The sequence below is a fragment of the Cnephaeus nilssonii genome, assembly GCF_951640355.1.
Source record: "Cnephaeus nilssonii genome assembly, chromosome: 6".
Lineage (NCBI taxonomy): Eukaryota > Metazoa > Chordata > Mammalia > Chiroptera > Vespertilionidae > Cnephaeus > Cnephaeus nilssonii.
In genome coordinates, this window is record NC_137077.1 from 90,519,931 (window position 1) to 90,532,862 (window position 12,932).

Genomic DNA, 12,932 nt, shown 5'->3' on the forward strand with positions numbered 1-12,932 from the left:
AGCTATAAACTGTGTGTATTCCATACTAATAGATATGTAAACTCTATGTAGACAGAAATAAATACCCACCCACCCCCAAACTGGAAACAATCCAAATATTCTTCAATGGGTGAATGGTTAAACACTATGATATATCCATACCATGGAATACTACTCAACAATGAAAAAGAATGAACTATTGATAAAAGAACAGGCTAGATGAATCTCAAGGGCATCATGCTGAGTGAAAAAGCCAAGAGGTTATATTTTATATGTTTCCATCTATACAACATTCTCAAAATGACAAAATTATAGAGATAGAGAGCAAATTAGTGGTTGCTTGAGGTTAGGGGTGGGCAGGTGGGGTAATGTGACTATAGAGGAGGAGCACAACAGATCTTTGTGGCAATGGAACAGTTCTGTATCTTGATTGTGGTGGTGGTTACACAAAGCTGCACACCAGAGTGATAAAATTATACAGAATTATACAAATGAGTGCAGGGAAAACTGGTGAAATCTGAATAAGGTCTGTGGATAGCACCAATGTCAATTTCTAGCTTGTGATATTGTTCTATAGTTATGCAATACTAGAGGCCCAGTGCACAAATTCGTGCACCAGTGGGGTCCCTCGGCCTGGCCTGTGGGGACTGGGCAGAAAGCGGCAGTCTGACATCCCCCAAGGGGTCCCGGATTGCGAGAGGGCACAGGCCAGGCTGAGGGACCCAGCCAGATTCCCATAGGCCAGGCCGAGGGACCCCACCAGTGCACGAATCCGTGCACCAGGCTTCTAGTATGCATATAAGATCTTGGGTCAATCTCTTCCTGTCCTCCCCACTTCCCGCTTCCCCCTGAGATTCATCAGTCTGTTCCATGTTTCCATGCCTGTGCATTGAGCATCTGGCCCCTGGTGGTCAGTGCACATCATAGCTATTGGTCGAATTGTCGAATGGTCAAATGGTCACTTAGGCTTTTATATATATAGATATTACCATTGAGGAAAACTGCATGAAGTGTACAGACGACCTTTCTGTACTATATTCTTGCAACTTTCTGTGAATATATAATTATTTCAAAATAGAAACTTACAAAAATCCTATATAAAGAGAAATATTGAAAAAAAACACCCTAAATTTTAAATAGCTGTTGTGTCAAGATGGTAGAATCCTATCTAATAAAGAGGTAATATGCAAATTGACTATCACTCCAACACACAAGATGGCCACCCCCATGTGGACACAAGATGGCTGCCACAAGATGGCCAGCAGGGGAGGGCAGTTGGGAAGGACCAGGCCTGCAAAAGAAGACAGTTGGGGGTGACCAGGCCTGCAGGGGAGGGCAGTTAGGGGTGACCAGGCTGGCAGGGGAGGGCAGTTAGGGGTGACCAGGCTGGCAGGGGAGGGCAGTTAGGGGTGACCAGGCTGGCAGGGGAGGGCAGTTAGGGGTGACCAGGCTGGCAGGGGAGGGCAGTTAGGGGTGACTGGGCTGGCAGGGAGGGCAGTTAGAGGCAACCAGGCCTGCAAGGGAAGGCAGTTGGGAGCAACCAGGCCAGCAGTGGAGGGCAGTTAGGGGTGACCAGACCTGCAGGGGAGGGCAGTTGGGGGGGACCAGGCTTACAGGGGAAGGCAGTTGGGGGTGACCAGGCCTGCAGGGGAGGACAGTTAGGGGTGACCAGGCCTGCGGGAGAGGGCAGTTAAGGGCAATCGGGCTGGCAGGGGAGCAGTTAGGCATCGATCAGGCTGGCAGGGGAGTGGTTAGAGGGTGATCAGGCTGGCAGGAAGAAGCAGTTAGGGGCAATCAGGCAGGCAGGCAGGCAAGCGGTTGGGAGCCAGCAGTCCTGGATTGTGAGAGGATTGGGCCTAAACGGACAATCAGACATCTCTCGAGGGGTCCCAGATTGGAGAGGGTGCAGGCTGGGCTGAGGGACACCCCCCTCCATGCACGAATTTTGTGCACCGGGCCTCTAGTTATTATAATATTTTCCCATTTAAAATTCTCTTTTAAAATGTTTTGTAATTGATTACATATATTTTGAAAATATAAAATCATTGTTATATATATTAGTATATACTTTAAATATATAACTAAAATAGCTCTGCACTCTACTTATTTATCCCATCCTCATCACCATCTTCTCCATAGCTCAGTACTGGGCCCATAAATGGAGGGTTTAACATAACAACACAGAATCTTATCTCAATCAGCATGGTTGCTAAACCACTCAATCATTTCAAATAGATTTATTATCCCCAATGCAGATACCCCGGAATCAAAACACAGCTACTCACCCTCAAAGATGGGGCAGATCTTCCTCCAAGCTGTGATTCCTCCCTGGCTAGTGTACTGGCCCAGTGCTGTCTCCAAAAGGAAGATAGGAATGCCACAGGTGAAAAGGAAGATGAGGTAGGGGATGAAAAAAGCACCTGTGGGTAGGAAACAGGCTGTCCATTACCTAGCACTAGTCTCCTTATGGTCCACATTCATCTTTTCCAATTTCCACCCCATACTGCCCATCAGCATCCCAGGGGTGGGGGGTCATGAAACACTGCAGGAGGAATCTGTCCAGTTGTCTGGAACCATAGCAGGGATCTACTGTCACCAAGTTATCTAGAACCTAACCAGTCCCTTTTTTTTCACTTTGAAGTTTCAATCTATACCTACCAAGTTTTGCTCCCTGATGAACATCAATTATTGCCTAAATAACACATAACCTGTGGCAATTACAAGGAGTTCACTGAATGATGAATGTCCAGGAGCATTAATACAGCCCAAGGACTTTAATTATTTTCAAGAAAATGATTGCTCTTAGAGTTAAATATGAACTTTAAGGGGGCTGAAATAAAATTTCCCTTTAGTAACCCTTTCTGCTTTTGTTTTCATAATCATTGGATGAGATAAGTCTACTGATACTAGAAGTGCTAACATTTTCTCCACCAGGGACCTTTATCTGCTGGCAAAGTAGACAGGGGAGTTCATAGAGTACCAGAGAAGAGAGACCTGCACAGAGCAGGAAATCCAAATATCTGCAGAGGGTCCCCTTCTAGCTTTCAACTGAGTACTGGTCAGCACTTATGTGTGAGGAAACCACCCAAGGTGAAGGGGGAAAAAACATTCAAAAGATTGAGATTATGGTGCTCACATGGGGCTTGGAAGAGAGACTGTTCCCACCAACCACACTGAATAATCTCAGGACTCAGGGCATTGGGAAGAGAAGGCATTTCCTCAGTTGTGGGCATAATTAGTCCTAGATTGAACACAACTCTAGTTCTGTCTAACAAATCTTAAAAGCAAAACCCAAAGGATGAAATAACTTCACTGATCCCAGGAAAAAGCTCAAGAATATTTATAAAAATACAAAAATACTCAGCAACCAGTAAGGCAAAAATCACCAGGTCTGACATCCAATCAAAAATTACCAGGAAAACAGGAAACCAAGATGGCGGCATAGGTAAACACCTGAAATTACTGCCTTGCACAACCACTTCAAAACTACAACTAAAAGACAAAATGGACATCATCCAGATCCACAGGAAGGTTGGCTGAGTGGAAATTCTACAACTAGAAGGAAAGAGAAAAGCACACTGAGACTCAGAGGAGGTGCAGAAGTAAAGTGCAGAGGAACGGAGGCACATGCGCATGCATGGAAAGGGCTGGCAATGGAGGACGCGGTTGTCCTTTTCAATATGGAGGGAGACACAAGCTCCCGACTGCTCTGAACTCCAGTTCCGAGCAAGACTCTGGGGACCCAGACTCATATGCGGAGAAACTGGACTGTCTGGCAGAACTCGAGGGAGGCTTTTGATCAGAGGTGCTTGCAGTGATTACCAAGGGACACTGAGACCCAGGGGCCTCTTAGGGCAGGGCTGAGGATCAGCCATAGCTGTTTGCTCCACCCTGTTGATTCCCTGAGACCCCACCCCACCCAAGCTGTGTGCAGAGGCTTATGCATATGAATGTCCTGGCCCTTTGCAACCTAAAATTACCTAACAACAACAACAAAAAAAAAACAACACCAAAAATAAATAAATAAATAAAATTACCTAACAAACTGCAGCTGGGTCAGAGAGCCCCAGAACTTCCAAAAGAAAGCCCAAGGCCCCACAGCAGCTTGCATTGCTTCACAGCTTGGCCTCATCTGGGCACCTCCAAACCCCAAACAAAGAAGAGGAATCTGCAGGTCTCTCCATAGCTCCTGCTGGGTGGCCTCTGGCAGAGGCTAAATTTGCACCTCCTTGGAGATCCAAGAGACAATGTACCCAGTGGTCAGAGTGGGACCATCCAGATTACAATTCCTCAGATCCATAAGGGACACACTCAAGGGGCAGACTCAGTGAGCACTAAAGCCCCACTGAAGCAAGTCTTGCCTCATAAGGGTGTCTCCAGCACAGAAGTTCTCCCACCGTAGACACAGCTGATCCTCACAACCAATTGGCTTGGAGGTCAATTCCTCCCAGTGATACCAACAACAATCAAGGTTTAACTACAACAAGACTGTGCACACAGCCCACAAAGGGGTGCACCAAGAGTGTCCACCTCAGGTAATTAGGGAGGCTGAGCCACTGGGACCTATGGGACATCTAGCACACCAAGCCACTCTATCAACTCAGGGAAGCAGCCAAAATGCGGAGACAAAGAAAGAGGTCACAAATGAAAGAAATGGAGGAAAGCAAACTACTGGATATAGAGTTCAAAACCACAATTATAAGGTTTTTCAATAATCTTCGAAAAACCACTGATAAATTTAGTGAGACCCTTGAGGATATGAAAAAGGACCAACTAGAAATTAAGCATACACTGACTGAAATAAAGAATAATATACAGAGATCCAATAGCAGACTAGAGGATTGCAAGAATCAAGTCAAAGATTTGAAATAAAAAGAAGCAAGAAACACCAAACCGGAAAAGCAAAAAGAAAAAAGAATCCAAAAATATGAAGATAGTATAAGGAGCCTCTGGGACAACTTTAAGCATACCAACATCCAAATTATAGGGGTGCCAGAAGAAGAGAGAGAGCAAGATATTGAAAACCTATTTGAAGAAATAATGACAGAAAACTTCCCCCACCTGGTGAAAGAAATAGACTTACAAGTCCAGGAAGCTCAGAGAACCTCAAACAACAGGAATCCAAAGAGAACCACACCAAGACACATCATAATTAAAATGCCAAGAGCAAAAGACAAAGAGAGAATCTTAAAAGCAGCAAGAGAAAAACAGTTAGTTACCTACAAGGGAGTACCCATATGACTGTCAGTTGATTTCTCAACAGAAACTATGCAGGCCAGAAGGGAGCGGCAAGAAATATTCAAAGTGATGAACAGCAAGAACCTACAACCAAGATTACTCTACCCAGCAAAGTTATCATTCAGAATTGAAGGTCAGATAAAGAGCTTCACAGATAAGAAAAAGCTAAAAGAGTTCATCACCGCCAAACCAGTATTATATGAAATGCTGAAAGGTATTCTTTAAGAAGAGGAAGAAGAAGAAAAAGGTAAAGGTAAAAACTATGAACAACAAATACATATCTATCAACAAGTGAATCTAAAAATCAAGTGAATAAAAAATCTGATGAACAGAATAAACTGGTGAATATAATAGAATCAGAGGCATAGAAAGGGAGTGGACTGACAATTCTCAGGGGGAAGGGGGTGTGGGAGTGTGGGAAGAGATTGGACAAAAATCTTATACCTATGAACGTGGACAGTGGGGGTGGGGGAGGGGTAAGGGCATGGGATGGGGTGGGAACCTGGTGGTGGGGAGCTATGGGGGGAAAAAGAGGAACAACTGTAATAATCTGAACAATAAAGATTTATTTTTTAAAAATTACCAGGAAAATATTACGCATAATTAGTAGATAGATCAATCAATAGAAGCCAACCCATGACTTGCACAGATGTTAGAATAAGTAAATGAGGACATTAAGATACCATCCTACCTTATAAAAGAGTAATATGCAAATTAACCATCACTCCGCTACATGCACAAGCCATGCCCACCAGCCACGCCCACCAGCCAATCAGAGTGAGTATGCAAATAAACCCAACCAACATGGCTACAGCCACAGAGAGCAGAAGGGAGGCTTGGGTTTCCCAGGCAATGGATGAAGCCAAGCTTTCCGCCTGCCATTCCCGGCCTAAGCCTCCACTCAAGGCTACAAAGTTTCAATTATAGAGGGTAAACAAATCCAAACAGAAATGGCAGCAGCCACGGAGCTGGAAAGAGCAGGAGGCTAGGGTTGCCCCCCCGCTTTCTGCACACCCTGGCCGGCCCAGGCCTCCGCTTAAGGCTACAAAGTTTCAATTATAGAAGATATACACAAACCCCAACAGAAACGGCTGCTGGCCAAGGAGCAGGAGGCTTGGCTCCACTCCAGGCTACAAAGTTTCAATTGTAGAAGGTAAATAAATTCCAGATACCAGGGCCTCCACTTGAGTCGCCAGGGGGCGTGGCTGGCCTGCAAACCACCACAGGCCCCTCGCTTAGGCCTCCCCACGCCCCAAGGGAACCCCCACCCTGATCCGGGACACCCTTCAGGGCAAACCAGCTGGCCCCCACCCCTGCACCAGGCCTCTATCCTATCTAATAAAAGACTAATATGCAGATTGACCATCACTCCAACACACAATATGAATGCCCTCATGTGGTCAAAGATCCTGCCCCCATGTGGACACAAGATGGCCACCACAAGATGGCCAGCAGGGGAGGACAGTTGAGAGGGACCAGTCCTGCAAGGAAGGGCAGTTGGAGGCGATCAAGCCTGCAGGGGAGGGCAGTTAGGGGTGACCAGGCCGGCAGAGGAGGGAAGTTGGGGGCAAACAGGCTGTCAGGGGATCAGTTAGACATCAATCAGGCTGGCATGGGAGTGGTTAGGGGGTGATCAGGCTGGCAGGCAGAAGCGATTAGGGGAAATCAGGAAGGCAGGCAGGAGAGCAGTTGGGAGCCAGCAGTCCTGGATTGTGAGAGGGATGTCCCAGATTGGAGAGGGTGTAGGCTGGGCTGAGGCACACCCCCCACCACCACCCCCGTGCACAAATTTCGTGCACCGGGCCTCTAGTCCTATATAATAAAAGGGTAATATACAAATTGACCCTAATGGTGGAACGACCAGAATGACCATTTGACCAGTCACTATGAGGCGCACTGACCACCTCTCAGTCCCTTTCCCTAGCCAGCAGGCTCCGATCGCCCGATGGCAAAAGGGGAACTGGAGTGGATGGCAGTGGGGGGTGGAGCCGACTGCAGGCAGCCAGGGAAGATGGTCCTGATCGCAGGCCAGGCCTATGGACTGTACCTGTGCATGAATTTCATGCACCGGGCCTCTAGTAGTTATTATAATTGTGTTCCATGTGCTCAAAAAGTATTCTCTAATAAAGATATCGAAAGATCCAAATCAAACTTCTAGAAATAAACCTCAAAATGCATGAGATGAAAAATAAAATGGCCCTGATCAGTGTTGCTAAGTGGTTAGTGTGTCATCCTGTGCAAGGAAGGGTCACAGTTTCTATTCCCAGTTAGGGCACATACCCAGGTTGCAGGTTGGATCCCTGGTGGGGGCACATGCGTGAGGCAAGAACTGATGGATGTTTCTCTCTTTCTCTCTCCCTCTGCCTTCTTCTCTCTCTCAAATCAATAAAAACATATCCTCGGTGAGGGTTTTTTAAAAAGAAGAAAAATACAGTGGATAGGAATAATGGGAGATTAGACATAGCAGAACTTGACCCACAGAAGAAATTATCCAAAATAAAACACAGAGGAAAAAGAGAATAAAACAAAAAAGCAGGCATCAGTGAACTGTGGGATAACTTTAAGCAGCCTGATATACTTATAATTGAAGCTCTGAAGGAGACAAAAGAGAGGGGCCAAAATTTTTTTGAAGAAATAATGGTTGAAACTTTTCCAAATTTGATGAAAACTATAAATCCACAGATCCAAGAAGCCCATTGAGCCCCTAAATAAGAAATGTGAACATGGGGCATTATAGTCAAATTATTTAAACCAGCAATTAAGAGTTTTTTACAAGAAATCTTAAAAGGAACCAAAAGGGTGGGAGGACATATGCAGAGAAGAACAAAGATAAGGAAGACATCATATTTCTCATTGGAAGCAATGCAAGTGAGAAGGTAGTGATGAGGGAGCACATTTGTTAAAGTTCTAAAGGAAAAAATTGTCAAGTTAGGATTCTATATCCAATAAGTATAATGTTCAAAAGTGGAAATGAAAAAAATGCTTCCTAAGACATGCAAAACCAGAAAGACTCCATCACCAGTAAGCAGATCTGCACTAGAAGAAATGTTAAAGAAAGTCCTTCAGGCAGTGGGAAACAATGCCACAGAGAAATATGAATCTACACAAAGGAATGATGAATATTAGAAATGATAACTATATACATAGGTAAATATGTAAGAATTTTTGTTATTATTCAAATCTATTTTATTAAACAAAAATAATAACAACATACTGTGGAGTTTATAACATATGAAAAAGTAAAATATGTAACAACAAGAGCACAAAGGTCAGGAGAGAAATGGAAGTGTATTATTGTGAGATTCTTATTTGTAAAGTGGTATATCATTGGAAGGTAAACTGTGGTAAGTTAAAGATGCATATTACAAAACCTATAGCAATCACTAAACTAACACAACAAAAAGGGATAGCTAATAAGCCAACAAGGAAGAAAGTTGACAATAGAAAAATAAAAAATATCTAATTAATCTAAAATAGCAATTTTCAACCAGTGTGCCACAAGAATGTTTAAAACATGCAATACGCCCTAACCAGTTTGGCTCAGTGGATAGAGCATCGGCCTACAGACTCAAGGGTCCCAGGTTCGATTCCAGTCAAGGGCATGTACCTTGGTTGCAGGCACATACCCAGTGGGGAGTGTGCAGGAGGCAGCTGATTGATGTTTCTGGCTTTCTATCCCTCTCCCTTCCTCTCTGTAAAGAATCAATAAAAAATAAATAAATTACACTGTCTTAAAAAAAAAAATAACATGCAATACCTGACTATTTAGTCAGGGACACTGACCTCTTTCCCCTTAGGTTGTCAAATAAAAAAATGACAACAATAGCCATCTGATGTGAATGAGTCAAAAGTACATCTATTTATTTTGTCAGATCGACCAAAAATATATTTTTAAAAAATATTTTTTATTGATTTTCAGAGAGGAAGGGAGAGGAAGAGAGAGATAGAAACATCAATGATGAGAGAGAATCATTGATCAGCTGCCTCCTGCATGCCCCACACTGGGGATCGAGCCCACAGCCCAGGCATGCGCCCTTGACCGGAATTGAACCCAGGAACCTTCAGTTCACAGGCCAACGCTCTAGCCACCAAGCCAAACCAGCTAGGGCAAAAATATATTTTTTAGTGTGCTGTAGAATCTTAGTAATTAGTTTATGTCTGTCATGAGACGACAAAGGTACACTGAATCACTGATCTAAATCACTGATCTAAAAGAAGGCAGGAAGAGAGGAAAAGGGAAAGAAAGGACTAATGGAACAAATAGAAAACAAATAGTAAAATGACAAATTTAAACTTAGCTAACAAATTGGTAATTACAAAATAGTTATGGGGATGCAATGCATAGCATAGGGAATACAGTCAATGATAGTGTAATAACCATGTATGGTGCCAGGTGGGTACTAAAATTATCTGGGGAATCACTTGATAATTTGTTTAACCACTATGCTGTAACCCTGGATCTAAAATAAAATACTATTGAGTGTAAACTGTAATTGAAAAAAATAAAATGTTTAAAAATTTAAACTTAACTATATGGATAACTGCATTTATTTATTTATTTATTTATTTATTTATTTATTTATTTATTTTAATTTGGAAGGGAGGGAGAAAGAGAAAAATTGGCATGAGAGAGAGACACTGATTGATTGCCGGTGGAAACAAACCTAGGACCCTTCAGTCCGTGGAATGATCTCTATCCACTAAGCCAAACTGGTCAGAGCTGGATAAGTGCATTTAAATGAAAGTAGTCTAAATATCCAAAATAAAGGGTAGAGATTGTCAGATTGGTTTTTAAAAAATCCTATATAATAAAAGCCTAATATGCTAAGTGTCCAACTGTTCGTTCGACCATTCGACCAGTCGCTATGACGCACACTGAACACCAGGGGACAGACGCTCCAACTGGTAGGTTAGCTTGCTGCTAGGGTCCAGCCGATCAGTACTGGGCGAGATGAGCCGGACATGCCCTGGATGAATCCATCCACTGGGCCGGTTTCAGCCCGATCCTCGCAGGCCAGGCCGAGGGACCCCACCAGTGCACGAATCCATGCATTGGGCCTCTAGTAAATCTGTATATATAAAACCCTAAGCGACAGGTCAACCGTTCAACTGGTTGACTGTTTGACCAGTCGTTATGACTCACACTGACCATCAGGAGGCAGATGCTCAACATAGGAGCTGCCCCCCGGTGATCAGTGCACTCCCACAGCAGGAGTGCCGCTGAGCTGACTGACGGGAGCCAGACACCAGGCTCACAGCTGGCGAGCGCAGCTGCGGTGGCGCGAGCCTCTCCCACCTCCGTGGCAGCACTACCAAGCAGTGGCGGCAGGCACAGCAGGGTCAGGATGAGTGGGAGCGGCATGCGCCTGGCCCGGGCTCAGGATCCTCCCCAGTGGCCTGCTGCTTTGTGCACTACTACATCCCCCGAGGGGTCCCACAAAACAAATTTCAATAAGTTTCAAAGGATTCAAGTCATATAAAGTATGTTCTCTGACTAAATTAGGAATCAATAAGACAAATACACTTGGAAATTTCCCCAATATTTAGAAATGAAGTAACACACTTCTAAATAACCCAAGTGACAAAGAGCTAATCAAAAGGAAAATAAGAAAGTATTTTAAATCAAATGAAATGAAAACACAACATATCAAAACTTGTGGGATGATGCTAAAGCAGTACTTAGAGGGAGAATTTATAGCACCAAATCTTCTCTAATAAAATGGTAATATGCAAATTAACCATCACTCCGCTACATAAGCCACGCCCACCAGCCGAGCCACGCCCACCAACCAATCAGGGCGAATATGCAAATTAACCCAAACCAAGATGGCTACAGCCACAGACAGCAAGGTTTCCCAGGTAACAGAGCAAGCCAAGCTTTCCATAGCCGTTGCAGGCCTAAGCCTCCACTCAAGCTACAAAGTTTCAATTATAGAAGGTAAACAAATTCAAACAAATGGCAACAGAATGGAGCTTGAGAGAGCAGGCCAGGGTTGCCGGCGGCAACAGGGGAAGCAAAGCTTTAAAGCACACCCTGGCCGGCCTACCCGCTTAAGGCAACAAAGTTTCAACTGTAGAAGGTGAATTAACTGCCACAGAGATGGCTGCCGCCCCGGAGGGAACAGCAGGCTTGGCTCTGCTCCAGGCTACAAAGTTTCAATTGTAGAAGGAAAATAAATCCCAGATACCATGGCCTCCGCTTAGGTTGCCAGGGGGCGTGGCCCGCCTGCAAACCAGCACAGGCCCCTCGCTCAGGCCACCCCACGCCCCAAGAGAACCCCACCCTGATCCGGGACACCCTTCAGGGCAAACCAGCTGGCCCCCACCCGTGCACCAGGCCTCTATCTTCTCTAATAAAAGAGTAATATACAGATTGATCATCACTGCAACACACAATATAGCTGCCCCCATGTGGTCAAAGATCCTGCCCCCATGTGGACACAAGATGGCCACTACAAGATGGCCAGCAGGGGAGGGCAGTTGGGAGGCACCCGGCCTGCAAGGGAGGGCAGTTGAGAGGGACCAGGCTTGCAAGGGAGGGCAATTGGAGGTGATCAACCCTGCAGGAGAGGGCAGTTAGGGGTGACCAGGCTGGCAGAGGAGGGAAGTTGGGGGCAAACAGGCTGGCAGGGGAGCAGTTAAGCATCAACCAGGCTGGCAGCGGAGTTGTTAGGGGGTGATCAGGCTGGCAGGCAGAAGAAGTTAGGGGCAATCAGGAAGGCAGGCAGGCAAGCAGTTGGGAGCCAGCAGACCTGGATTGTGAGAGGGATGTCCGACTGCCCGTTTAGGCCCGATCCCACCAGGATCGGGCCTTAACGGGCAGTCGGACATCCCTCCAGGAGTCCCAGATTGGAGAGAGTACAGGCTGGGTTGAGGGACAACCGCCCGCCGTGCACGAATTTCGTGCACCGGGCTTCTAGTGTTATTATAAAATAAGTCTCAAAACAATGATTTCAGCTTCCACCTTAATAATGAGAAAAATAACAGCAAATGAAACTCTAAGTAAGTCGAAGGAAATAATAAAATCAGAGTGGAAATCAATAAAATAGAAAACCAGAAAAATACAGAGAAAATCAATGAAAAAAATGCTTCTTTGAGAGAATCAATAATATTGATAAACTTCTAGGAGACACAAATTACCTGTATGAGAAATGAGTGAGGTATCATCAGTACAGATTCTATTGTTGAGTAGAAGGGAAATTCCTCAACCTGATAAAGGGAATCTACAAAAAAAACTACAGATAACATCATGCTTAATGGTGAGTGACTGCTTAACTCTTAAAATCAAGAAAAAGACAAAGATGTCTATTCTTACCACTTCTATTCAACATTGTTTCTATAAATATTGACTCTAGCCAAGGCAAAAAGACAAGGAAGGAATTAAAAGTTATTCAGATTGGAAAAGAAATAAAACTGCTTTATTCTCAAATGACATAATAATCTATATATATAAAATCCTAATATGCAAATAGACCGAACAGCAGAACAAATGAACAACCAAACAACTGGTCGCTATGACATGCGCTGGCCACCAGGGGGTGCGCGCAGAACATGGCAGGCGTTGGCCACGGTGGGATGGTGGAGCAGGTGAGAGGGGGCAGGTGGAGCGCTGGTCGCTGTCATAGGGGCAAGCCTCTGGTGGTTACTGAAAATTCTTTGCTCCTGCAAGCCACAGCCCTGCCCTGCGCTTGCACCTGCTGCCGGTGCCCGGCACC

At 44.8% G+C, this 12,932-nt stretch overlaps 1 protein-coding gene across 1 annotated transcript in view; it reads right to left on the bottom strand.

Annotated features, from left to right (window-relative positions):
- Nucleotides 1-12,932, bottom strand: part of SLC6A13 (solute carrier family 6 member 13) — a gene marked incomplete at both ends in the record, with an annotated part of 43,995 nt that overhangs the window by 16,637 nt on the left and 14,426 nt on the right. The window contains one exon of the mRNA XM_079773809.1: nucleotides 2,265-2,399. Coding sequence (XP_079629935.1) covers nucleotides 2,265-2,399 — 135 coding nt within the window. The remainder of the gene's footprint in view (nucleotides 1-2,264; nucleotides 2,400-12,932) is intronic.